Here is a 23,719-nt window from a genome sequence, read left to right as displayed (position 1 = left end):
AGTTTGATACTGCTCATTTTGGTCACAGTGTTCAACACCAGAATGACTCAGACTCTGGTCAGTTTAACACTGTGCCATTACAGCCAAATAGCACCCTGAGTGACCATTGCTATCAAATCACAGAGTCTCCCAAAACGCTTAAAAGGAGAGTTCTGTCAGCAAATGAAAAGGTACGTGTAGTTCAGAAAAAGCTTAAATTGCAATCCCAGCAGACAAGGAGATTTAAGGAAAAAATTTCTTCTTTGAAAAGTGTCACCAAAATTCTTCAGAAGAAACTTTTAATATCAACTGGAGGTGCCTCTCTTCTTGATGGTTTGGATGGTATTCCAAAAGAGTTGTTTCAGAAAATGAATCAGAAGAAAAGATCATCTTTTTCTGAAAATTTGAAGCAATTTGCAACTACGCTGCATTTTTACTCTCCTAAGGCTTATGAGTATGCTAGAGAACACTTTCACTTGGCTTTGCCTCATCCACAGACCATTCGCAACTGGTACAGTAGTGTCTCTGCAGATCCTGGTTTTACCCTTTCTTCATTTACATCTTTAAAAAGTCATGTTCTTGAGAAGAAGGAAGGAAAATAAACTGTTTGCTCTTTGATGTTAGATGAAATGTATATTCATAAGCAAACTGAGTTTGATGGGAACCAGATTCATGGCTATGTTGACATCGGAGCTGGTGAGATTGAAAATGTTGTTGCAACACAAGCATTGGTCATCATGGTTGTTGCCATCAACGAGTCTTAGAAGCTCCCGATTGCCTATTTTCTTATCAACAGCATGAATGGGAAAGAGAGAGCTAGCCTCATTCAAGAGAGTCTGTGTAGGCTTCATAACATCGGAGTTAGGGTTGTATCCTTGACATGTGATGGCCCCTCCCAAAACATGGCCATGATCAGGGAGCTTGGTGCCAAACTGGACATAATGGACATGAGATCATACTTTGTCCATCCAGCAGATCACACACAGAAAATCCATGTTCTCTTGGATCCATGTCACATGCTGAAGCTTCTTCGTAATGTCTTTTCAACTGTTAAAGTTATTGTTAGGGAAGATGGCCAGCTGATACGTCGGCAGTACATTGAGGAGTTGCACAAGCTTCAGGAGAGGGAAGGCTTGCATCTTGGCAACAAACTCAAAATAGCTCACATTCAGTGGCAAAATCAAAAAATTAAGGTTCATCTTGCGACCCAAATCTTTAGCAGCAGTGTGGCTGCTGCTCTTGAGTACTGTGAGCAACAACTGAGGCATCCACAGTTCAGTGGATGTGCAGCCACAGTTGATTTCCTGCGCACAGCTGATGCTGCTTTTGATGTCCTAAATAGCCGCAATCCACTTGGAAAAGGACACAAAGCACCCATCACACCAAAAACTAAAGAACGTGCCATGGTCACTTTAAAAGAAACAGAGTCTCTCCTCAGAAGGCTCAAAATCATAGGGAAAGACAACAGAGTATATTTATGTCAATGCAGTCAACGCAAGGCAAGCTAACGTTAGTGTTTTAGCTAAAATGCGTGATCCGAGGATTTGGATTGAGGGAGAATGCAACGAGTCGCTATATAAAGCAGCCGCAGCGCTGCTACCTGCACATAGACCGTGTCGCGAATACCCCCATGTTGAAATGACGCTATGCATTACGGGGCTCCCAGGGGCAGATAAGAGTTGGTCTCTCTCCGAGAATAATTATGAATTTAATAATGAACCTCCATTAGCCTTGTGCCAGTGCTTCTATCAGACTCGGGTTAGAGCCTCCAACAGACTTCAGGTCAAAGCCTCCATCAAACTCGGGTCAGAGCTTCCATCAGACTTGTGACCACTTCCCATGTGACCTTTCACCTCCAGCAGCAGCTCTTCCCCCCACGTTGAAAGACATAAAGCTCAGGAACACACCTTACCCCTGAAAGCGAGAGGGGTGGAGCTTACAGAAAACTACCTTCCTTCAGGCTGCTTTCTTTCTCTGTTATCAAAGGTTCAGTGTCAGGTTACAACTCTGTGTTGAGGGCTGCATTCCAAATCCTCCAAAACAGACAAAAAGCCAAAGTTTGAAGGGAATAAAAAGTCTGACCTGCTGCCTGATGTTGGTTGTTTTAACAGATCAGATGAGCTTGTTTCTCTTTGACTTCATGAGTTTGGCCAGAACTCACATGAACAGGGTTTGTGGAGTGAAGCAGCAAAGGGGAAAAGCCGTTTAGTAAGTGGGCTGAACTCAGATGAGATTACAGAGAAAAAGATGAAGCTGCAGGATTTTCTCTGAGTTTTATCCGTGGGACAAAACAACCACAGCTGGGCTGAAAACCAGAGTCGAATTTTCTGTAAACTCTGACCTGAATCTGTGTGTGTGTGCGTGCGTGTGTGTGTGTGTACCCGCTCTCTCTCTGGATGATACCAGGCACAGATGAGCCGTCTGCAGCGCTGCATGTATCCTCCAGTCAGAGACAGGAGCAGAGCCAGACCCGACAGGAACCCTGAAACCCAAACAGAACCATCAACATTTCTGCAGCTGAAGGCTAAAGGCTTTGCTCAAAGGCTCCTAGGCACAGTGGACATGGTGGGGTAACATTTTCTATATGAGATACTTTTTATTTTAAATTGCTGCAAAGACCGAAAGACACATTCTAGAAGATCCTTAATGATAAAACCAGGAGCTTTCGGCCTTAAAGGGTCTGTGTCAGGTCCTCCATCCAAACACCCAGTTACAGTCAGGATGTGTGATACGAACCTCTGACCTAACACATTCTCACAGGGAAACCAAAACCCAAAAGATTCTGGGCTGCAGGAACATTTCTCCAGCTCAAAGTGAGGCTTTCTGACAGCAGCTCTCTGAAGCAAAGTTTAACAGTTTCTTGTTTCCTTAAATATATGAAATGGGATTTCTTCAGCCTGTAAGAGTTGTCCCCATCGTTTGGAGGTTTTACCTCCTGAACAGGTCGTGTTTGTCATGTTTCACACGTTCCTCAGACTTTCATCACAGTCATCAGCTAACAGTTTATTTACGGTCGTGTTCAGACTCGATCTGTAGCCGGAAGCCAAAACCGCAGAGTGAGTCTGACACAAAAACACATCCACATTCCTGAAAAGCTGCTGTTTGTGTTTAATCACTCTGCTCTCACTGCTGAAACACATCTATCACATAAACATAAAATGTTTATGCTTTATTGATAGAAGATTAAACAGCTGAATGTTTTGATAGAATAAATAGAAGAGTGTAGAACAGAATCAGTGGATCGGTACCAAGGAGAAAGCATGAGGTGTAGCTCGGTTCTGACAGTTCCATCAGACACTTCCTGCTGATCACTGTGATGTTTCCTCCCTGCAGGATGTTGAACGAGGCCACCAGGTCTCTAAAGATGTCCGAAGCGTATCCAGATCCATTCACTCGGATCGCCACTGAGACTGGAGCTGATGAGACAGACCATCACCATGGTTACAGCACAGACTAATGACACAGGGCTACGTCACCACACAGGTGATGTCTCACCTCGGGTGAACACGTCCCCCTTCACCTGGTGGTACACCTGATCCAGGATCCAGAACACCAGGAAGTCCAGTGCCACCAGCAGGCAGCCAATCATCAGGTGCTTGAAGACGGAGACCACACCCACCAGTACAGCTCGTCTCTCCTTGTGAGACAGTTGAAACGACACTCAAGCAGAAACAGATTCGTTCAGACGACTTTAAAACAATCAGACCAGAGATTTGAAACTTTAGTCTCAGGTACTGACGAGGTGTGATGTAGGTCCTGGCCTCCCTGCGTGTGAGTGGCAGGACTGAAGCTCCGCCCTCTAACGTCATATGTTGGTCCAGATCTTTAAACTGAGAGTCGATGTAAAAGTTGTCGAAGCTGAGCTTTCGGAGGTACCGGCGTCTGTACTGGACTGCCCTACACACACACACACACACACACACACACACACACACACACACACACACACACACACACACACACACACACACACACACACACACACACACACACACACAGGGTTTAAATCCCACCTGAAGTGTTGACCAGAAGGAAACGGCCAAGATAGTTCTGACCTCAGGAAGCTGAGGCCCAACAGGACCAGACCTCCGTACATCAGCGGGTTTCTTAGCTTCTCAAACATTTGCAAGTCTGATGAGATCTCAGCCATGATTTCCTGAGAAACCTGCTGCAAAGAGCTGCTGCTGTTGGCGTCCATGTTGTACCGCACAGACGAGGTGATGTTGAAGTCAAACTCCTGCATCATCTTCTTGAATGCAGCAACCGTGGCTGGAAGGATCAGAAGTGGAGACATGAACGAGCAGCAGAAAGAAGATGGTTGGTAAAAGCCTCACAGACTCACGATCTGCCAGCCGTTGTTTCAGGTGGGCGGCGACGTAGGATGGGATGATGCAGAAAAACTCCCCCGCTGAAAGAATCAGACACTTTAAGTTACAGAGACCACCTGAAGACTAAGGTGATGGTGTCAGGGAACGCACCACGAGCGATGTTGCAGAGCGGCAGGAAGCCGTCCACGATGTCACACAGGAAGTTGAATTCTCCCAGGAGATTATTGCAGTCGCTTCGAGCCTCGGCAAAGACGGCCCGACACTTTCGGTACGGAGTGCCGAGTTTGTCATTACAGATGTCTCCAATGTCCACGAGGAAGTGGAGGACATTTCTCAGGGTTCGAGCTGCAGGGTCAAAGGTCAGATGAGTGAGTTTATTCATCTAAACAGTAATGACACACAATCAACACACAGCAAGATGTTGGAGGAGAAAAAAAACAAGGAAGAGTGAGAGAGGTCTTCATGATTCAGCAACACTCAAGAGTAAAGCTGGAAAATTTAACTAAATAAAATCTCCACTTGGAACAAAAATTAAAATGTTTATTATTTGGAAAAAGCCTGAAAGTTCTGAGTCAGCTGGAACCGGGATAATGAATTCTTTTATGGACATTTTAGGATAAACATTTGAATGATTTTCCTCAGTTTTAAAAACACCAAACTCTTTCCGAGGGCCTGAAGACCTCCAGAACCCGTCTGCGGGGAATGACTTCTGGACTGGGTCAGGTGTTTGTTCGCTGTCTGACTAATAAAGTTTATTTTATCTATAGACTATGAGATAAAAACATTAGGTAAAGCAGGAGAAAGGTTCTGCTGGAAGAGGACCCACCAACATGGCGGATGCTCTCTGTCAGAGCGCTGATGAAGTTCTGGACTCTTCCTTTGATGGCGTAAGCGTTGCTGCTGATCTTTCTGACTTTATCGATTACAGCTGAAAAACAAAAAGGATAAATGAAGCAAAACAAATTCACATTTTCATTTTTGTAAAATCATAAAATAAACTGAAATCATAAAGTAAAGTTTAGCAGAAACTCTTCCCATGCCCTCGGAGGTGTTAACAGAAGATGCTATGGGAGCTTTCTGAGACTTGGATTTGTTTATAAGCAGCGGGTGGGTGTGTCTTACACAAGAAGGGCGTGGCTGCTCGCTGCATCAGTTCTTGTGTTTGATTGGCTGCCAGCTCAGCGCCACACACCAGGCTGGAAGCAGCTCGCTCCATGTTCTCCATCGTGTTCTTTACTGGACCTGAGATCAGAACCGACACAAACAGGAGGAGGAGGAGGTTCCGCCCGCGGGCTGAAACATGGGAGGGGATGAGTTGTTATCGGCTGACTTACATGAAGCTGTAACTATTTATTATTACAGAGATACACATGCATGAATTCAAACTAAAGCCCCAAACACAGCTCAGTATCACACCTGAAGAATTTTCCTAAAAGTCAAAGACTCACCTGAGCACATGGATGGGAGCATCACCATGACATCAGTCCGAACGCCCGCTGACAGGCCCATACCAAATGCTACCAACCCGGCCAAAGCCACCGTGCTGTAGACACAGAACCACAGCGGCTGGTTCTGAAGGAAAAGAGTCATGGCTCCATAGAGAGACACAAGCAAGAGTCCTACAAAAAACGCCATCAAGCTCCGCCCTGCCTGCACCAGGTGAGCACGAAGCTCCCTCCCTCTTCTGAGATGAGGGCGTCCACCTGACCTGAAAGGTAAAGCAGCTATTTTATATCTGAGTTAATCAGAGTTAAAACGTCCCACTGAAAATGTTCTGGTACCAGAACCAGAACTCTGTAAAAAATTAAAGTGAAAAGACTGCAGCTCCATAACCATTTAAGACATCACACAAAAATCTGTCTGCTAAGAAGGAAAATAGAACCAGATCAAAATCTAAACATCAATTAAATGAAAATGATTAATGTTTAATTTAGTGACTTTACCATCCAGAGACCTAAGCTTTTATTTTCTAAATATTTATTATTTCCTCTAGCTATTTGGGATCATAATACTTAATAAATATCAGTAGTTTACAAATATCCATCCATCCATCCATCCATCCATTTTCATCCGCTTATCCGGAGTCGGGTTGCGGGGGCAGTAGCCTAAGTCAAGAGGCCCAGACTTCCCTCTCCCCAGCCACTTGGGCCAGCTCCTCCGGGGGAATCCCAAGGCGTTCCCTGGCCAGGTGAGAGACATATGGGCCATTCCCATCTGTACCGGGTCGGCCCGGGCCGGGTAGCGTAGGTTGTTTACATATCTGGGTGGCCTGGTATTTTTCCGGGCCAACCAAGGCTCATTCTCAGCCCTCTTCTCGAGGGGGTCTGCTTCAGGCTGACCAGGGCCAACACACCCACTGCTGACAGCAAATTCACACCTTCCATTAGAGCAAGCCTCTGATTGGTGGGTAGAATCAGCCCACATGGGCTTAAGGCAAGGATGTGTGGAATCAACCGGGCCAGGCTGGGGCCGACTGGGGCTACCCGGCCCGGGCCGACCCGGTACAGATAGGAATGGCCCAATAGTCCCTCCAACGTGTCCTGGGTCTACCTTTAGGCCTCCTCCCGGTTGCAAGTGCCCGGAAAACCTCACCAGGGAGGCATCCAGGAGGCATCCTGACCAGATGCCCGAGCCAACTCAACTGGCTCCTCTCGATGTGGAGGAGCAGCGGGTCTACTCCGAGCCCCTCCCAAATGACCGAGCTTCTCACCTTATCTCTAAGGGAGAGCCCGGCCACTCTTCGGAGAAAACTCATTTTGGCCGCTTGTATTTGCGATCTCGTTCTTTCGGTCACTACCCAAAGCTCATGACCATAGGTGAGGGTAGGAACGTAGATCGGCCGGTAAATCGAGAGCTTCGCCTTCTGACTCAGCTCTCTCTTCACCACGACAGACCGGTGCACCAATGGTGCAGATGCGGTACCAATCCGCATATCGATCACACTCTCCAGTTTTCCCTCACTCGTGAACAAGACCCTGAGATACTTAAACTCCTCCACTTGGGGCAGGACCTCATCCCTGACCCGGAGAAGGCATTCTACCCTTTTCCGAATCAAGACCATGGTCTCAGATTTAGAGGAGCTGATTCTCATCCCAGCTGCTTCACACTCGGCTGCGAACCGCTCCAGCGAAAGCTGAAGATCACAATCTGATGAAGCCAACAGGACCACATCATCTGCAAAAAGCAGAGACCTGATCCTCAGGCCACCAAAATGGATGCCCTCCACACCTTGGCTGCACCTAGAAATCCTGTCCATAAAAGTTATGAACAGAATCTGTGACAAAGAGCAGCCATGGCAGAGTCCAACTCTCACTGGGAACGAGCCCGACTTACTGCCGGCAATGCGGACCAAGCTCTGACACCGGTCATACAGGGACGTAACAGCCCGTATCAGAGGGCCTGGTACCCCATACTCCTGGAGTACCCCCCACAGGGCCCCCCGAGGGACGTGGTCAAATGCCTTCTCCAGATCCACAAAACACATGTAGACTGGTTGGGCAAATTCCCACGCACCCTCCAGGATCCCCCTAAGGGTATAGAGCTGGTCCAGTGTTCCACGGCTGGGACGAAAACCACATTGCTCCTCCTGAATCTGAGGTTCAACAATCCGATGGACCCTCCTCTCCAGAACTTCTGAATAGACCTTACCAGGAAGGCTCAGGAGTGTGATTCCCCTGTAGTTGGAACACACCCTGCGGTCCCCCTTTTTAAATAAGGGAACCATCACCCCGTTCTGCCAGTCCAGTAGGACTGCCCCCGATGTCCACGCAATATTGCAGAGCCGTGTCAGCCAACACAGCCCCACAACATCCAGAGCCTTAAGGAACTCCGGGCGGATCTCATCCACCCCTGGAGCCTTGTCAGAGAGGAGCTTTTTAACCACCTCAGTGACCTCAGCACCAGAGATTTGAGAGGCCAACCCAAAGTCCCCAGACTCTGCTTCCTCACTGGAAGACGTGTCGGTGGTATTGAGGAGGTCTTCGAAGTATTCCGCCCACCGATCCACAACGTCCTGAGTAGAGGTCAGCAGCACACGTCCCCACTATAGATAGTATTGGTAGCGCACTGATTTCCCCCACCGGGGCGCCGGATGGTGGACCAGAATCTCCTCGAAGCCATACGGAAGTCTTGCTCCATGGTCTCACCGAACTCCTCCCATGCCCGGGTTTTTGCCTTGGCGACCACCCGAGCTGCGTTCCACTTGGACTGCCGGTACCCGTCAGCTGCCTCTGGAGTCCCACAGGCCAAAAAGACCTGATAGGATTCTTTCTTCAGCTTGACAGCATCCCTAACCGACAGTGTCCTCCAGCGAGTTCGGAGGTTGCCAGCACAACAGGCACGGACGATCCTGCGACCACAGCTGCAGTCAGCCGCCTCAACAATGGAGACATGGAACAGGGTCCATTCAGACTCAATGTCCCCCGCCTCCCCCGGAACATTATGGAAGTTCTGTCGGAGGTGGGAATTGAAGCTCCTTCTGACAGGAGACTCTGGCAGACATTCCCAGCAGACCTTTGCGATACGTTTGGGCCTGCCTGGTCTGACCGGCATCCTCCCCCACCATCTGAGCCAACTCACCACCAGGTAGTGGTCAGTTGACAGCTCCGCCCCTCTCTTCACCTGAGTGTCCAAGACATGCGGCCGCAGGTCAGACGAAACAACAACAGTCGATCATTGAGCTGCGGCCTAAGCTATCCTGGTGCCAAGAGCACATATGAACACCTTTATGTCTGAACATGGTGTTCATTATGGACAATCTATGACTGGCACAGAAGTCCAATAACAAAACACCACTCGAATTCAGATCGGGGGGCCGTTCCTCCCAACCACACCTCTCCAGGTCTCACTGTCGTTGCCCATGTGAGCGTTAAATTCCTCCAGCAAAATGAGGGAGTCACCGGAAGGAGCGCTCTCCAGCACCCCCTCCAAGGTCTCCAAAAAGGGTGGGTAGTCTGAACTGTAGTTTGGTGCATAAGCACAGACCACAGTCAGAACCCGCCCCCCCACACGTAGGCGGAGGGAGGCTACCCTCTCATTAACTGGGGTAAACCCCAACGTACAGGCACCAAGATGGGGGGGCTACTAGTATGCCCACCCCTGCTCGGCGCCTCTCAGTGGGAGCAACTCCAGAGTGGTAGAAAGCCCAACCCCTCTCAAGGAAACTGTTTCCAGAGCCAGAACCATGCGTTGAGGTGAGTCGGACTATATCTAGTCGGAACCTCTTAAGCTCACACACCAACTCAGGCTCCTTCCCCACCAGAGAGGTGACATTCCATGTGCCAAGAGCCAGCTTCTGTAGCCGAGGATCAGACCGCCAAGGTCCCCACCCTCGACTACCACCCGTCACACACTGCACCCGATCCCTTTGGCCCCTTCCACGAGTGGTGAGCCCATGGGAAGGGAGACCCATGTTTCCTCTTCGGGCTGTGCCTGGCCGGGCTCCATGGGTGAAAGCCCGACCGCCAGGCGCTCGCCAATGTGCTCCACCTCCAGGCCTGGCTCCAGAGGGGGGCCCCGGTGACCCACGTCAGGGCGAGGGAACACGGTTTCCATTTATATAATTCATCATAAGAGGTCTTCGTGCTGCTCTTTGTCTGATCCCTCACCTAGGACCTGTTTGCCATGGGTGACCCTACCAGAGGCAGAAAGCCTCAGATAACTTAGCTCCTAGGATCATTGAGACACTCAAACCCCTCCCCCACGGTAAGGTGGCAGCCCAGAGAGAATACAAATATTTAAAAATTATTATATAAACAAAAACCAATAACTGAATATACTTAACTAACAACAACGTAATAAATAAATAACAAAAACAAAGCCAGTTTCAGCTGTTATATTGGTCTAAATTAAACAGGTCTAAAGGGACACTTTGCAACTTTTCATTTTTTTAATCATTTTCTTGATCCAGTATGTGCTAGAATAACTCTTTATGGGGTTAATGAAATGTTACTTAGACCCCACTGCCCTCTGTGGCCAGAACAGAACACTGCAACTTCAGAGCTGCTGCCTGCTGGTGGAGGGAGCTGTGGAACGGAGCTGACATGGTGGAGTTAGAGTCTGTTTCCAGCACGTTTCCTGCATGTTATTGCTCACTAACACAGCTGATTTGTATGACTTAGTGATGAATCACTCCTCTAGAAACTAATGAAGGCTGAGGAGACACTTCAGCAGTTAGATTAACTGACTAAAAATCACTGCAAGGAGACAAGTTTCACTTTTGCTTTGACCACATAGAAACAATAACGGACACGAGGGGGCGCTAAAAGTAAGCAAAACTGTCAAGTGTGCCTTTAAATTTTGAAATGCAAAAAGCCATAAATGACCCCATTGGTCAAAAACCACAAACGATGACTCACCGCCAATCAGAAGGAAAAATTAATTACATCACACTGAGCACAGCCATGATCTAAAAGAAAAGTTTGCAAGCATGCTGGGCAGCTGGGAAACATATTTAGCAAAAGTAATTTGTTACAAAAATAAACAGTAATAATACAATTCTTTGCCAAATATCTAGCTTCATTAGCAAGTTTTAATGCCATTAAATGAAAAGTAGGAAAAAAGCAAAAAAAATATACATATATTTATTTATAATGATAAGTTGAACTGTAGGACATCTCAAAGCTATTCTGTGTCTTATATATTACCAGAACTCTGAGTTTAGCTGTTAGTTTTAGTTAGGAACCCTCCTTTAAACTAGCTTATAGCTCACCTTAGCAGGACTCCCGTCACTTTTTGTGTGGCTCCACCTCGCACCACCTGGATTGTGACGTCACTCTTCAGCAGTTTTCTTCTCTCCTCCTCACCTCCCATCTTTTAGTCTACTTCTTGCACTTCCACCTGAAAACTCCGTAACCACGAAGACCAGGAAGACTTCGTCGTTATTAAACGTTTATCACCGTTAATTTAGTAATGGAGGCCGCCAGCCTGCACCTGCAGCTCGTTTACAGCTGTGAGTTCAACTCTACGTCATCCTTTACTCCTGACATTATCTCCCTCTACCAGATGTTTCTGCTTACCCCAGATGTGCGCAGGTTCTCTGGACTCGTCTGTAGATGTCCTGCCAAGTTTCCGTCGGCTCACCTGATCGTTAGGGGCCTGTTCAGTGCGGTGAGCGGCGCAGGTGACGAACATACACTGGATAGTTTAACCGGACCAACGGAACCCGTTTCCTTCCGTTTCACGGTGATTTAGATGGAGCCGTTCAATGATTTGACCATTTCTGAAAAACAAGCTTTGAACTTGACATTATTTCTGTTACCATGGTGGAAGTATGCTCCTATATGTTATCAATTAGATGATCTTTTTAATAGCTCCTGGTTTTATCTGCATCTTTAAACACTTTTAGAAACTTAAATTTTTACAACGTTTTTGATGATATTTCCAAAATAGCAACAACTCTCTAGGATCAGTTAAGTAATTTTTTATTTGAAATACTTAACCTTTACATTATTCCACTTATCCAATATACATTGTTTCAATATTATTATTCCATAATTTTACAGTGTTACCCTTTGTCATTAGGGTTGGCTTATGTTTATTTTGCTGCAGTTCATTTTTGATATCTTTGCAGTCTGGGCTAGGGGTTAGGGTAAATGATGTTTAATCTAAATGATAGGGATGTGCATTGGTGAAATTATGATATGATACGTATCACGATACAGTGGAGATGATACAATGTATATATATATATATATATATATATATATATATATATATATATATATATATATATATATATATATATATATATATATTAGTGATTTTTAGACTGAATTTATTGTAGGAAAATTCAATAAACTGTCCAAATGCATACGTAACATGAGGTATCTGAACCATAATAGAGGGATTTACATTTCAATGGTGTAAACAAAACCTATTGCACACTGCTGCCAACTAGCGGTTGCCATTTGAATGGCACCAAAAGAAAAGAAAACAGAAATGTTTGCACGTAAATTCTTTTAAAAAGTAGATACATGGATTTTGAATATCAAAATAAAATTGCAGGAAAAGAATCACAGTATATTGCGATATCAATATTTTCAATACGCAGCTTTTTAAAATCGATATAATAGCGCTGGAAAAAATAACACAATATATTGCATTATCAGTATTTTCTTACATCCCTACTAAATAAATAAACATGTGATGATGCAGACTATTAGGACAAGCGAATAAAGATTCTTTTTAAAGCAGGCAGAAAAGGGAAAAGGTAGAAATGAATTATAACTTCTCTCTCTCTCTCTCTCTCTCTCTCTCTCTCTCTCTCTCTCTCTCTCTCTCTCTCTCTCTCTCTCTCACACACACACACACACACACACACACACACACACACACACACACAAAATAATAAAAAATAGCAAATTATGAATAACAATTTCAATAAAAAATTATGACATGAAAATAAAACCATAACGACAGATCAAATTAAATAATAACAATATTTAAATGTGATTTTTATCCACCAGTTGTGTTCCTGGGAATTGCCCATAGCCTCCCGTTGACCTTTGACCTGAAGCTGACAGTAGGAGCTTTGTTTGTTGGTGAGAGCTCGTCATACTCACATCATTCCTCAGAATTACAACAAGCAGATGTAAACAGAGGTGTGTGTGCATGTTTGTTTCAGGTGTGTGTGTCGCTGGTGGAGTTCTGTCTTCATCCTTTAGGTGTTCCATCCTCCTCATGTTTCCCAGCATCCTCGGCTCTCGCGGCCGCACCTACCTGATGATTCTGATTGTATCAGTTCTTTACTCAGGTAAACAAGGATCAGGGAGGAGTCAGAGGGACTAAATACGCAGAGACTTTTACTGAGATGTTTTTTATGATTAATCGTTCTCATTAACAAATCTGTTTATTTCACTCAGTTAATTAAGTTAAAGTCCCACAGTCATCATCACACACTGGTGAAATTACATCTCCGCATTTGACCCATCCCTGTGGGGAGAAAGCTGCAGTTGTGTCCGCTCTCGGGAACTATTTGGTGGTTTAAACCCCAATCCATCTCCTTAAAGCTGAGTGTCAAGCAGGGAGGCTTTGAGTCCCATTTTGAAAGTCTTTGGTATGAACCCAAACCAGTCTAAGGGCGGACACTCCACCACTAGGCCACTGAGAAGGTCAATGATGTTATCGGAACAAAGTAAAGAATGAGTGAATAAAGAGGGATGAAGAATGTTTGATATTTAAGAGGATGTTTAGTTACCAGATACTGAAGTTGAGATGTTTCACTGACGTTTTATGAACCACTAGATGTCGCTGCAGGTCAACTATAAAGAGATGAAGGGATTAAACTGTAGGTGGGAGTTTAAATAATTTAGATAATTCAAAATGGTTCATTAATCCAAAACAGAAATTATATAACAACAAATCAGTAATAATTATTGTACAATAATTAGTAAAACTAAAGAATTTAGTTTTAAGCTTGATGACAACATGAAAGCTTATTGTTGTGCTTTTATTTACTTCTCATTTTTGTGCTTGTTGTGTTTATATTTGATTGTTAAACTGAAACGCCTCCATCAGCCACGGTTGTGGTTAATTTGACTCCATTGCAGAGTTTGATGTTTCATGCCTGCATCATGTTTGTGTGTAAAGTTTTTCTGAGTTCATATTTTGTGTCACATATTATGTACTTTGTGTCCTGTCTGTCCCATCAGGTCCGATCGCTAACATCCAGCAGAACGCCGAGGCGGCCGCGCTGTCTCTGAGCTGTAATCTGGACCTGCAGGTTCATCACAGCAGGATGCTGTGGAGGAGTGCCATCCAACCATTCATTGCCATCACACAGGAGCTCATGGTGGGGTGTGTGTGAGTGTGTGTGTGTTAGGGGGAGGGAGGTCGAGGGACTGGGACAGAGTCTGCAGGTCTGTGAACTCGGGGAGCAAACAATAAACTACTCAATAAACAATTTTGATAGATTAGTTTAAAAATGTCTATGTCAAATATAAATTACACATAATCTGACCTGTTTAATAATTATTATACAGTATCTTCCAAACAAGTGTATGTTTGAGTGTTTGTCTTTGTCTCCAAGTTTTCACTTTTTTTTAGAAGACTAAACAAAACTTTGTGGAGTTATTTTTCTGTGGATCCTGATTTTCTGTTCCACTCTTCGACAGAACATATTTAAACGTCTACAATGGCTGCTATGATTACAAATGACTTAATTAATTAGAAAATTATGTTTAATTCGTCTGATTTCCCAATGCTGGACTCTGTCTCTGTCCGGTGTCTCAGGACAGTAAAGATGAGTTCCAGTTGGAGGCTCTCAACGTCAGCAGGAAGTTTCAGAACATCAGGGATGAAGTCATGGAACAGTACGGATACGACCAGTTCCATCCTCGTAGCCATGGCAACAGCACACAGGAGCAGTTTGCCACCAAAACCAAGATGCAGTGTGACAGTGAGTTAAAGGTTTAGGGGAGAAATTGATGGAGCTCTTTGTTTGTAAACACAGAGACCCATTTCACTTTTACACCAGTGTTCTCCCAGTTCCACACCACCAGGATCGACAGCACTGATAAGGGAATGTCATTTGAGCTTGAGAAGTGTGGTCTTACTTCCAGAAGGAACAATAGCAGACACTGAGGACACCTACAAATATCTTGGGTGTACAGGCCACAGATGTTAAGACATAAAAGCTCCTAACCATGCATGGAGGGTTCCATTCCAAGTTCAGTACCCTGAGACTGTACACTAGCCATAAGGACGGAGGCCGAGGACTAGTGAGTGTGAGAGCCACTGTCCATGATCAAGGATAAGGCCCTAACTGATTATCAGTGAATGTTTCAGACAATAGTGAACAGATGAGGAGGCATTGAAAATACCATTGTGAAAGGACAAGCCCCTACATGGGATGTACCACCGACAGATCACTGAAGTGGCCAATGGCTAGAAAGAGCTGGTCTGAAGGACAGCACAGAGGCGCTCATCATGGCTGCACAGAAACAGGCCCTGAACACCAGAGCAACAGAGGCCAAGATCTACCACACCAGACAAGACCCAAGGTGTAGGCTATGCAAAGAGGCCCCTGAGACAATCCACCACATAACTGCGAATTTAAAAATATTCCCTATTATCACATCACCCCCTCCCCCCTCTTGCCACATTTTTCTTTCTAAACAAACCTTTATTAATGTGTAATCAAATCAAATCAACTTTATTTATAAAGCGCTTTCACGTGCCCAAAGTGGACAAACAAAGCGCTGTACACCAATAAAAAACACAGCAATAAAACAAACATATATAACCATTAAAAAAAAACAATAAGAATTCCCGAGTAAAGTTTAGCAATCCAGATCAGTCCTGTTACCAGAATCAAATCCAGAAACATTTAAAGTGACGCTGCCCACCCAAACCCAACTTCAATGTCCAAACACCAGTGAGAACAGATGGGTTTTTAGTTGGCTTTTAAAGCTCTTAAGTGATTGGGCCTACTTTCAGCTGGCAGCTCATTCCAGAGTCTTGGTCCCAACACTGAGAAGGCATGGCTCCCACGAGACTTCAAGCTGTACCTGGGCACAGTTAATAGTCTCTGGTCAGCTGACCTAAGGCAACGCACCGGGACATGCCGGTGGATGATGTCTGACAGGTATTTAGGTGCCCCCGAGTTTAATGCCTTAAACACAAACAGGATTACCTTAAACTTGATGCGATAGGAGACAGGGAGCCAATGCAAGGCACCCAGGACCTAGCACCTCTTAGAAACCGAGCTGCAGAGTTCTGAACTGCCTGGAGGCATGATATTGGAGCTTGCCTAAGCCCCGCATATAGCGAATTGCAGTAATCCAGCCTGCAGGTAACAAAGGCATGGTTCACAGTTTCCAAATGGTTATGTGACAAAAATTGACTTAATCTTCACTATCCGCCGGAGATGAAAATAGCAAGATTTCACGATTCCGTTTACTTGAGAATCAAATCTGAGCTCTGCGTGCAGCTTCACCCCTAGGTTAGTGACCACCGCCTTCTGATGCGGTGCCAGTATGGAAAGATAAAGCCCTTGGGCACCTTCTAGGGTCATAGGTGGAGTAAACAGGATCACTTCGGTCTTATTTTAGTTGAAACACAAGTAGTTCTGAGCCAACCATAGCTTGATATCCTCCAGGCAGTCCAGCAAAGGTTGAATGGTGCATAAACCACCACGCCTAATGGGAAAAATAACCTGGCAATCATCATCATCATATAGATGGAATGACACGTCATGCTTGCGAAATAGGTCACCCAGGGGTAGGAGATATAGGGAGAAAAACAGAGGGGCTAAAATCGATCCCTGGGGCACTCCCCAAGGCAGCTCAGCCACGTCGGAGGAACAGTCTCCCAACTTCACACAGAAACTCCTCCCTGTCAAGTATGATCTTATCCACTTGAGTGCCTGGCCTGTAATACCCAAACACTACTCCAGTCGGTTTATTAGAATGCCATGATCAGTGGTATCAAATGCTGATGTCAAGTCCAAGAGCACCAGAACCACAGCATTGCCAGAATCATTGGCCAGTGAAATGTCATCAAGGACCTTCAGCAATGCAGATTTGGTGTTATGAAAAGGTTTGAACCCAGATTGAAATACTTCTCCAATTCCCCATTCCTGTAGAAAATACATCGGTTGGATAAACACAGCCCTCTCTGTGATTTTAGAAATGGAAGGTAGTGTAGATACAGGTCTAAAATTAGACAAGACTGTTGGGTCCAACCCTGGTTTCTTTAGCAGTCATACCACCGCCTGCTTTAGGGAAATGGGGACTTCCCCAGATAGCAAGCTGCTATCAACAACACACAAAGTCAGATCTGGGGTCTGTGTGGTGTCCAGGCGTGGTGAATGAAGGTGTGCAGCGATGCGCTGACTGGTTCAGCCTCAGGTGGGCGGAGTGCATGGCAGCGATACCTGTCCCTGTCATCAACCACATCCTCTGTGTGTCCATGAAGTTCCACTTCCTGTGTGATGCCATGAGAGGTGAGTCATTGACCTCTCACCTTTAGGATAAAAATTCTCAGAGTTCAGAAACATTTGGTCTGAGGGCTTCTCCTTCATCTCCGGTCAGTCATGACTCCGTGGTGCAGAGATCAGATTCCTGTGGAGGGAAACTTTGGTCAGCTGTTCGATCAGCTCAACGTTTCAGTGGACCGCCTCTCCCAGGAGTTCCTCACTGAGCTCGTCCTGCAAGTTAGAACTACACCACCGTCATCATCACTTCTCCTCCATCACACCAGACAAACTCTTATCTCCTCCTGCAGGAGCAGCAGCAGTCAGTTCTGGATGGGTCTCTGCTGGATCAGAACTTCACTCAGTCAGTCACAGACTCCTTCCTCACCCTGACCCGGACGATGGGACAAGTTCTGAACACCCTGCAGCTGCTGCTGTCCTTCACCTTCATCACTGTTTTCATCCAGTCAGTTCTCACCTTCATCACTGTCTTAATTCACCTACATTCACATTTTTCACATCATTGACTGTTTTTTTTCTTCTCTTTTTATTTCTTTTTGTTTCCCCTTCCTTATCCTTCTCTTCCTCAGGGGCTTCAGTTACCTTCTGTCTTACCGGACGGACATATATTTTGACAATGTCTACATCACCTCCTACTTCAAAAAGATTGATGCCCGTAGGAAGAGAGCGGTATCAACTCCTCCCTCCTCCTGCTGTGATGTCATCAGGATGATGGAAGGATGATTGATTGTCTGACTATTGCGTCGTCTCTTCTTCTGGTTTTAGGGGAAACACTTCCTGTTGCCTCTGAAAAAATCAGAGAGGAAAGAGTTCATATTCCCCTGGAGTCCAAAGATTTACCCAGAAGAGCTCAAACAGGTGGTGAGTCTGAATTCTGTTATTAACCTGTCAGGTGAATGAGGCTCCTCCCTCAGACATCATTAGTCCTGAATCGTGATGAAGACTCATTTATTTCTGTTCACGCTATCGTGATGCTGCAAAGAGAAATCTGCATAAAACAATGTAAAATATACCAGAGTCAATTCAATTTATAATATCATATCATATCATATCATATAATTCATATTTTCCCTGTTTCTTCTTTCATTTTACTCCTAAACTTCCTGAATTTAGGAAGTGTTTTTTTCACCAAATCTGAACTTCTTCCATTCCACAACATGAATAAGATATATTAGTGTCAATACAGTGTGTGTGTGTGTGTGTGTGTGTGTGTGTGTGTGTGTGTGTGTGTGTGTGTGTGTGTGTGTGTGTGTGTTCAGATGGCCGGCGTGATTCAGCTCCTGTCCATCTCCCTGCTGTGTGTCGTTCTGCTGACAGTCGACTTTGCTCTGTTTCGTGTTTTGGACGTCATTAGCAGACACACATTTACACAGTTCAATGTGACCAGTGAGAACACACACACACATGCACACACAAGTACCTCACACACTAAATAAAACAAATCTAATTACTCTCTGTTGTGTGACTCCACCCACTGCAGGTGGTCACCAGGTGAACATCAATGTGGGCGGAGACTCCATGGTGGCCCGCCTCCTGAGGACGACGATTTCAGGTTTCAACAGCTCTTCTGATGTGAACATCCACAGTGATAACAGAGGTGGGTCTGATTTTGCAGAGGTCAAAGGTCGCGTGACTATTCAAGTCGAACTATGAGGTTGACGCTTGAATTGTCCCCGGAGAACCGGTGAAATCTTTTTCATTTAAAGTTTCTTGTTTGGGACAAGAAGTAAGTTTTTCTCCTCAGAGCTCAACGAGTTTAGAGAATGAAACATTTTGGTCTGAAGACTTTTTCCAAAACGTTGCAGGATTTCATGCTTCATTTTAATCAGAAGCTCAAAGAGACACCTCCCCCATCCCTAAAGTTACTGACTGGTCCTGCAGGAAAACGTTCATGATGTTTCCTTCCACAAATGTGCCTTGAGCTTTATTCTAAAAGTCACCCAGCAGGAGGCGGCAGATTTTTAAAGTGCAGACCCCCCCCCCCATCTCTGTCTCCTTTCAGAGTGTGTGTCTCCGCCCTCTGCCCTCCCCATCAGTGTGTATGTGAGCTGTGTGTCTTGTGTCCTGTTGTTGGCGCTATTCAGCTGCTTTCAGGTTTACACCAACCGCCTCCGACGGGTCATCGCAGCCTTCTACCACCCCAAGGTACACACACACACACACACACACACACACACACACACACAGTGTAGATGCTTCAGCCTCCATCACGTCATCAGCTTTTGGGGGAGCCGCAGCAGCTCGACCCGGTTCTGCGACTCTTAACTAAACAAATGATCTGACGTCACTTCCTCTCCTGAACTGATGAAGAAGCAAACCACACAATCTCATTAACGCACACTGTGTGTTAGAACTGCGTGAGCTGCAGTAAATCTGATCTGAGAACAGCTTAATGTAAGACCTTTATAGCAGCAGAGCTGATGAAAGCACCGCAGCTCAATAGACTCTCGGTCAGCTGATTCCTGCTGAGTATGGAAACTGGTCCAAAGCAGCTTTACAGGGACATATTATGATTTTAAAAAGGTTTTTGTTTCAGTGGGCTGATGGTTAAAATCAAACATGTTCATGAAGGTTTTTGGCATAAAATCACACTTACAAAAGGCAATCTATTTTCAGTATTTTTCAGAATGAGCCGTTTCAGTCCTCTGCCACTTTAAAGAGCAAGTCACCTCTCATTCTTTTGCTGATAAACTGTAGAAATCCATGCATAATCGTGCTCTAGACATGAGTGGTCATTATTTCGGCATTTTAGGGCATCTTATTTAAAATGCAAAAATTCTGCCTAAAACGTCGCTATTGTGCCCTCCTCAGGTTAAAACTCTGCACCACATAGAATTTGAATCAGTCATTGCTATTGGCTCAGAGATAACCTATGATGTTACCTGTGCTGTACGCATCACTTGGCTGAATTGCATCCGAGTCTTGGTCACTCCTCTAGCTGGCTCAGCCTCTCACAAGCCAATAAGAAACGCTACGATTATTTTAGTGAACGAGGTGGAGAGAAAGCCCACCCGCCTGCTGCAGTTTCTCTGCTTTAATTTCAGGCTTTAATTACACCAAACGGATGAGTTATTTAAAAATTCACCCACACCTGAGTTTTTATGATGGTAAACTAGACCTATTAACAGAGTTGGTGCATTGTGGCAGCAACAAGTCACCCCCATGCCATGTTTTCCTTCTGGTGATTTCAATCAGCACAGTGAATGAACCTGGATCAGCTGCTGAGCAGAACAGAAACAGCTGACTTGTTGATGCCACAATTCCCATCTCTGCCGCCTGTTAAACCTAAAGTGTTTTTTTAACCAGGCTGTAAACGTGTTTATTTCTGCTGCGCAGATTGTATTTTTAACATCTATAGCCCTTTTTAGAAGACACAGCATGCCGGCAAGTCAGAGTAGTCCTGCCACCACGGTGTGTGTTATGAAAGTACCGTGGCAACATGGCATTGCGGGAATTTTGCAGCATTCATGCCGCCACGCTTGGCAGTAACTATGCCACAACGCCAGACTTGTGAATACATATTACGCCTTGGCGCAACAGAGAGAGGAGTCATGATCATGTGGGGATCACGTCGGCAACTATATTAAAAATTTGTCAAGTCTGACAGAAAGTTTCAATTTTGTTAACAGAATCAGCTGAGATGATAAATTTGAGTGATGCAGTGCTCCAGGAGCTTCTCTCCGTTGCCCCTACTGCACACGGGAAGCATCAGCGGCACGGAATGGCAGTGGAAAGGTTTACTCGCGACAATCACTGCACTCCAGTGCACACTGGGAGAGTCTCAGCCACAAAGCAACTTCTCCGCTGTGCTCCTCGCTTGACCCGCAAGATCACGAAATCCCCCGAAGCCATCCTCCTCACTTAACTCACGAGATTACAAAATCCCTTGATTTTATGCCATCTGTCATTAAACCAAAAAGAAGGAAATAACGTTTGATATCGCTGTTTGATGTCATGCACTTCTGGAATGATCCGTGCTGGCCCAGATGGAAACTGCCGATAGCGTGACAACCCAGCCCAAATCCAAAATAATAATCCTGTTTTAATATTTGGGGATTCTAATTTTATCTTTTTACTCAGAATGATGTCCCACATGTTTAAATGGAAGGGGCTGGGTTTAAAGCCTTACTGGAACCTGCCACTGGGGGTGTCTTCTTCTTTTTAGCTTCAGCTTCCAGGTAACGCTCCTCTGTGTGATTCATAAACATGTAGACGGTGTCAGCAGGCAGCAGCCATGTTGGCTGGAGGTGGGTGGGAAGGAATCCAGGGCAGTCAGAAAATAACATTAAAAATAGAAAGACTTCCTGGAGTAGGTTAACAACGATCTGAAGTGTAGATATAAGCAGGAAGTCACTAAAACCAGAGCGTTTAGCCTGATGAAGGATGGACTGAAGCAGGTGTGATGATCAACAACAGGTTCAGGTGCAGACATGACAGAACGTTTAAACCATTCAGATCTGATTGTACTGCCTATCATCACCTTCCAGGTGAAATGAAACATCCTCTGTTTGTCTTTGTGTCTCTCAGAGGGAGAAGAAGAGAGTTTTGTTTCTGTACAACCTGCAGCTCCACAAACGGATTTCCTTTCCTCACAGGAAAAAAATCATCAGTCGAGGGCCAAAGACGGTGAGCGTTTTTTCTGCTCAGTTGTAAATAGGTCTGTTCTTCCCCTCCAAGCCCTTCACGGAGGTCTCGTAAACCATAGTTCAGCGATCACAGATGAATATAAACATGGACGTTGACTCGTTCTGTAAACTCAGTAGTTTGGAAGCTCGGTCAGATTTTCAAACATCTGACTCATTGTAATCCTGGAGGACAACCAGGCTTCAGATGTTTCATCTGAAAAGTTACATCTCCAGAAAGATCATTCACAAGAGAAGATGAGATGCTTTCTACCCAGAATCGTTTTTAAATCTATCTTCTATGAACTCATTATGTTCATTAATGGAGGAACTAAAATTAAAAAATTGTCCTGCTGGATTTAAATCCTGTTTTCTGTCTGCAGGTGTTCCAACGCCTGAACAGGTGGGGGCGTGGCCTCTTTCATCATCCCAAACAGGAAGCGTCTGACTTTGAGGTGACGCATTACGCCGACAGTTAGAAACAGAAAGAAGAGTCTGCTGACAAACCAAACGGGAGGATGTTCTGCTCCTCTCCTCTCAGTGTCTGAAATAAAACATCACTGATGCAATGTTTGGTCCTCAGTCTAGCATCAGAAGCCCTAACGCTTTTATTTTGTAGGGTTCAACAAAAACGTCACAATAAAGCAGGTTAATGGTTAAAAAAAGATAACTCATTAACATTTGTAGTAACTACAGTGCATTTCCTAAGCCTTAGAGATTGTTTCGTAATTATAAAAATGATTTTCCAGACAGAGAAGGTCTTACTGATGTGTCTGCAGCTTTGTAAGTCAGAGTTCAGGGTTTAAAACCTCTTTAGGTTTGGAGATAGATCTTGAAGCTGAGTTAGAAATGCTCTGTGCCAAAAGAGATGGAAGTTTAGAAAGCTTCAGCGCTTTGTGTTAAAGTCTGATGATCTTCATTAGTTTGTTTCTGGATCCTTCTGCAGCATAAAACAGTGTGTAAAGGTTCAAAACATAAATTTTAAAGCAGGTTAATCAGCTCAAACTGATCCACTCTGCAGAAAAAACAGAGGCTTACATTCAGCTGTGTGTGTGTGTGTGTGTGTGTGTGTGTGTGTGTGTGTGTGTGCGCGCGCGCGTGTGTGTGTGTGTAAGAGAGAGTGATATCACATGATCTGATTATCTCCGTATGTACAGATGAGTTACGTAATGGCTGATCTACAGCAGCACGTGCAGCGTTAGCTTCATTCAAGGTTTCAGTGTGATCCAACAAACTGACCCTGGATCAGTTTCTTCCCCTGAGTGAAGCCTCTAAACCACCCTGGCCTCACCAGCGCGATAATCCTCCTGAAGGCACCAATTATTCTGCTGTCAGCCTGCCGAGTGGATCACAGCTCTAGCACCTTAAATCTGATTCAGACCCACAATAACTGGTCATTCATCTCGGATTTGGGCCAGCTAGAACATCTGGTTTCAGTCCAGCTGTTTTTATCTGGTTCAATGGACTCAAACCTGAGGCTCTGACCCAACACACACATAATAAAAAATAATTAAATATAAACTCAACACAATGTTTGGAAAAAGTTATTTCTCCACTGCATCAACACAAAATGTTGTAAAGCCTGATCAGTCCTCTTTACTCCCAGGTAGAACCGGATGGGACATCTGTGGAATGAGAGACAGCTAAAGTTGTTGGTAGTGCACCTCAAAAATGTCCCACAATGTCTTCTATTAGCCTTCTGTTGGTATTACTCTTGTTCTGAGCTGAGACTGAGCTTCAGGGATGATGGTAGCAGAGGAGTGCCCGTCTCAACTGGAGGATTGTAGGATCGGATCCCACTCAGTCTGTCATCTTGGGGGTTTGTAGAACCCTAGAAGATGCTATACAAATACAGA

The 23,719-nt window shown here is 45.1% G+C and overlaps 2 protein-coding genes across 7 annotated transcripts in view; one reads left to right on the top strand and one right to left on the bottom strand.

Moving 5' to 3' along the window:
• Positions 1-11,117, bottom strand: part of dcst2 (DC-STAMP domain containing 2) — a 21,210-nt gene extending 10,093 nt beyond the window's left edge. The window contains exons 1-11 of one of the 3 annotated variants that reach the window (XM_015949618.3): positions 11,017-11,117; positions 5,756-6,015; positions 5,430-5,600; positions 5,134-5,235; positions 4,458-4,652; positions 4,322-4,387; positions 4,035-4,248; positions 3,719-3,876; positions 3,475-3,639; positions 3,228-3,395; positions 2,361-2,461 (exon numbers count right to left, since the gene is read on the bottom strand). In XM_015949618.3, the coding sequence (XP_015805104.3) occupies positions 2,361-2,461; positions 3,228-3,395; positions 3,475-3,639; positions 3,719-3,876; positions 4,035-4,248; positions 4,322-4,387; positions 4,458-4,652; positions 5,134-5,235; positions 5,430-5,600; positions 5,756-6,015; positions 11,017-11,117 (1,701 nt within the window). The remainder of the gene's footprint in view (positions 1-2,360; positions 2,462-3,227; positions 3,396-3,474; positions 3,640-3,718; positions 3,877-4,034; positions 4,249-4,321; positions 4,388-4,457; positions 4,653-5,133; positions 5,236-5,429; positions 5,601-5,755; positions 6,016-11,016) is intronic. The other 2 variants (XM_015949620.3, XM_015949621.3) reach the window with 2 other exon arrangements.
• Positions 11,118-11,122: 5 nt separating this feature from the next.
• dcst1 (DC-STAMP domain containing 1) lies at positions 11,123-22,432 on the top strand. Of its 4 annotated transcripts, XM_015949622.3 has the most exons (16): positions 11,123-11,256; positions 11,329-11,427; positions 12,773-12,847; positions 12,931-13,059; positions 13,958-14,097; positions 14,538-14,703; positions 17,107-17,250; positions 17,339-17,460; positions 17,532-17,686; positions 17,811-17,910; positions 18,007-18,102; positions 18,501-18,627; positions 18,722-18,838; positions 19,244-19,386; positions 21,769-21,867; positions 22,247-22,432. In XM_015949622.3, exons 1-16 carry the CDS (start codon positions 11,217-11,219, stop codon positions 22,340-22,342), a joined length of 1,848 nt encoding a protein of 615 aa, XP_015805108.3. In that variant the 5' UTR covers positions 11,123-11,216; the 3' UTR covers positions 22,343-22,432. The 4 variants fall into 4 exon arrangements, with proteins under 4 accessions (XP_015805108.3, XP_015805109.3, XP_054596787.2 ...); XM_015949623.3 differs by lacking the exon at positions 19,244-19,386; XM_054740812.2 differs by lacking the exon at positions 11,329-11,427 and having other exon boundaries at positions 11,172-11,256.
• The last annotated feature ends 1,287 nt before the right edge of the window (positions 22,433-23,719 follow it).

The sequence above is a fragment of the Nothobranchius furzeri genome, chromosome 5 (assembly GCF_043380555.1).
Source record: "Nothobranchius furzeri strain GRZ-AD chromosome 5, NfurGRZ-RIMD1, whole genome shotgun sequence".
Taxonomy (NCBI): domain Eukaryota; kingdom Metazoa; phylum Chordata; class Actinopteri; order Cyprinodontiformes; family Nothobranchiidae; genus Nothobranchius; species Nothobranchius furzeri.
This window is presented reverse-complemented; position numbering and strand designations above follow the sequence as displayed.

What these genes read in the sequence shown, in the direction of transcription:
- dcst1 (XM_015949622.3), top strand. Translation starts at nt 11,217, where the DNA reads ATGGAGGCCGCCAGCCTGCACCTGCAGCTCGTTTACAGCT. An exon ending in AACCAAGATGCAGTGTGACA is followed by an intron (nt 14,704 to 17,106) that starts GTGAGTTAAAGG and finishes TGTGGTGTCCAG; the next exon opens with GCGTGGTGAATGAAGGTGTG. An exon ending in TCAGTCGAGGGCCAAAGACG is followed by an intron (nt 21,868 to 22,246) that starts GTGAGCGTTTTT and finishes TTCTGTCTGCAG; the next exon opens with GTGTTCCAACGCCTGAACAG.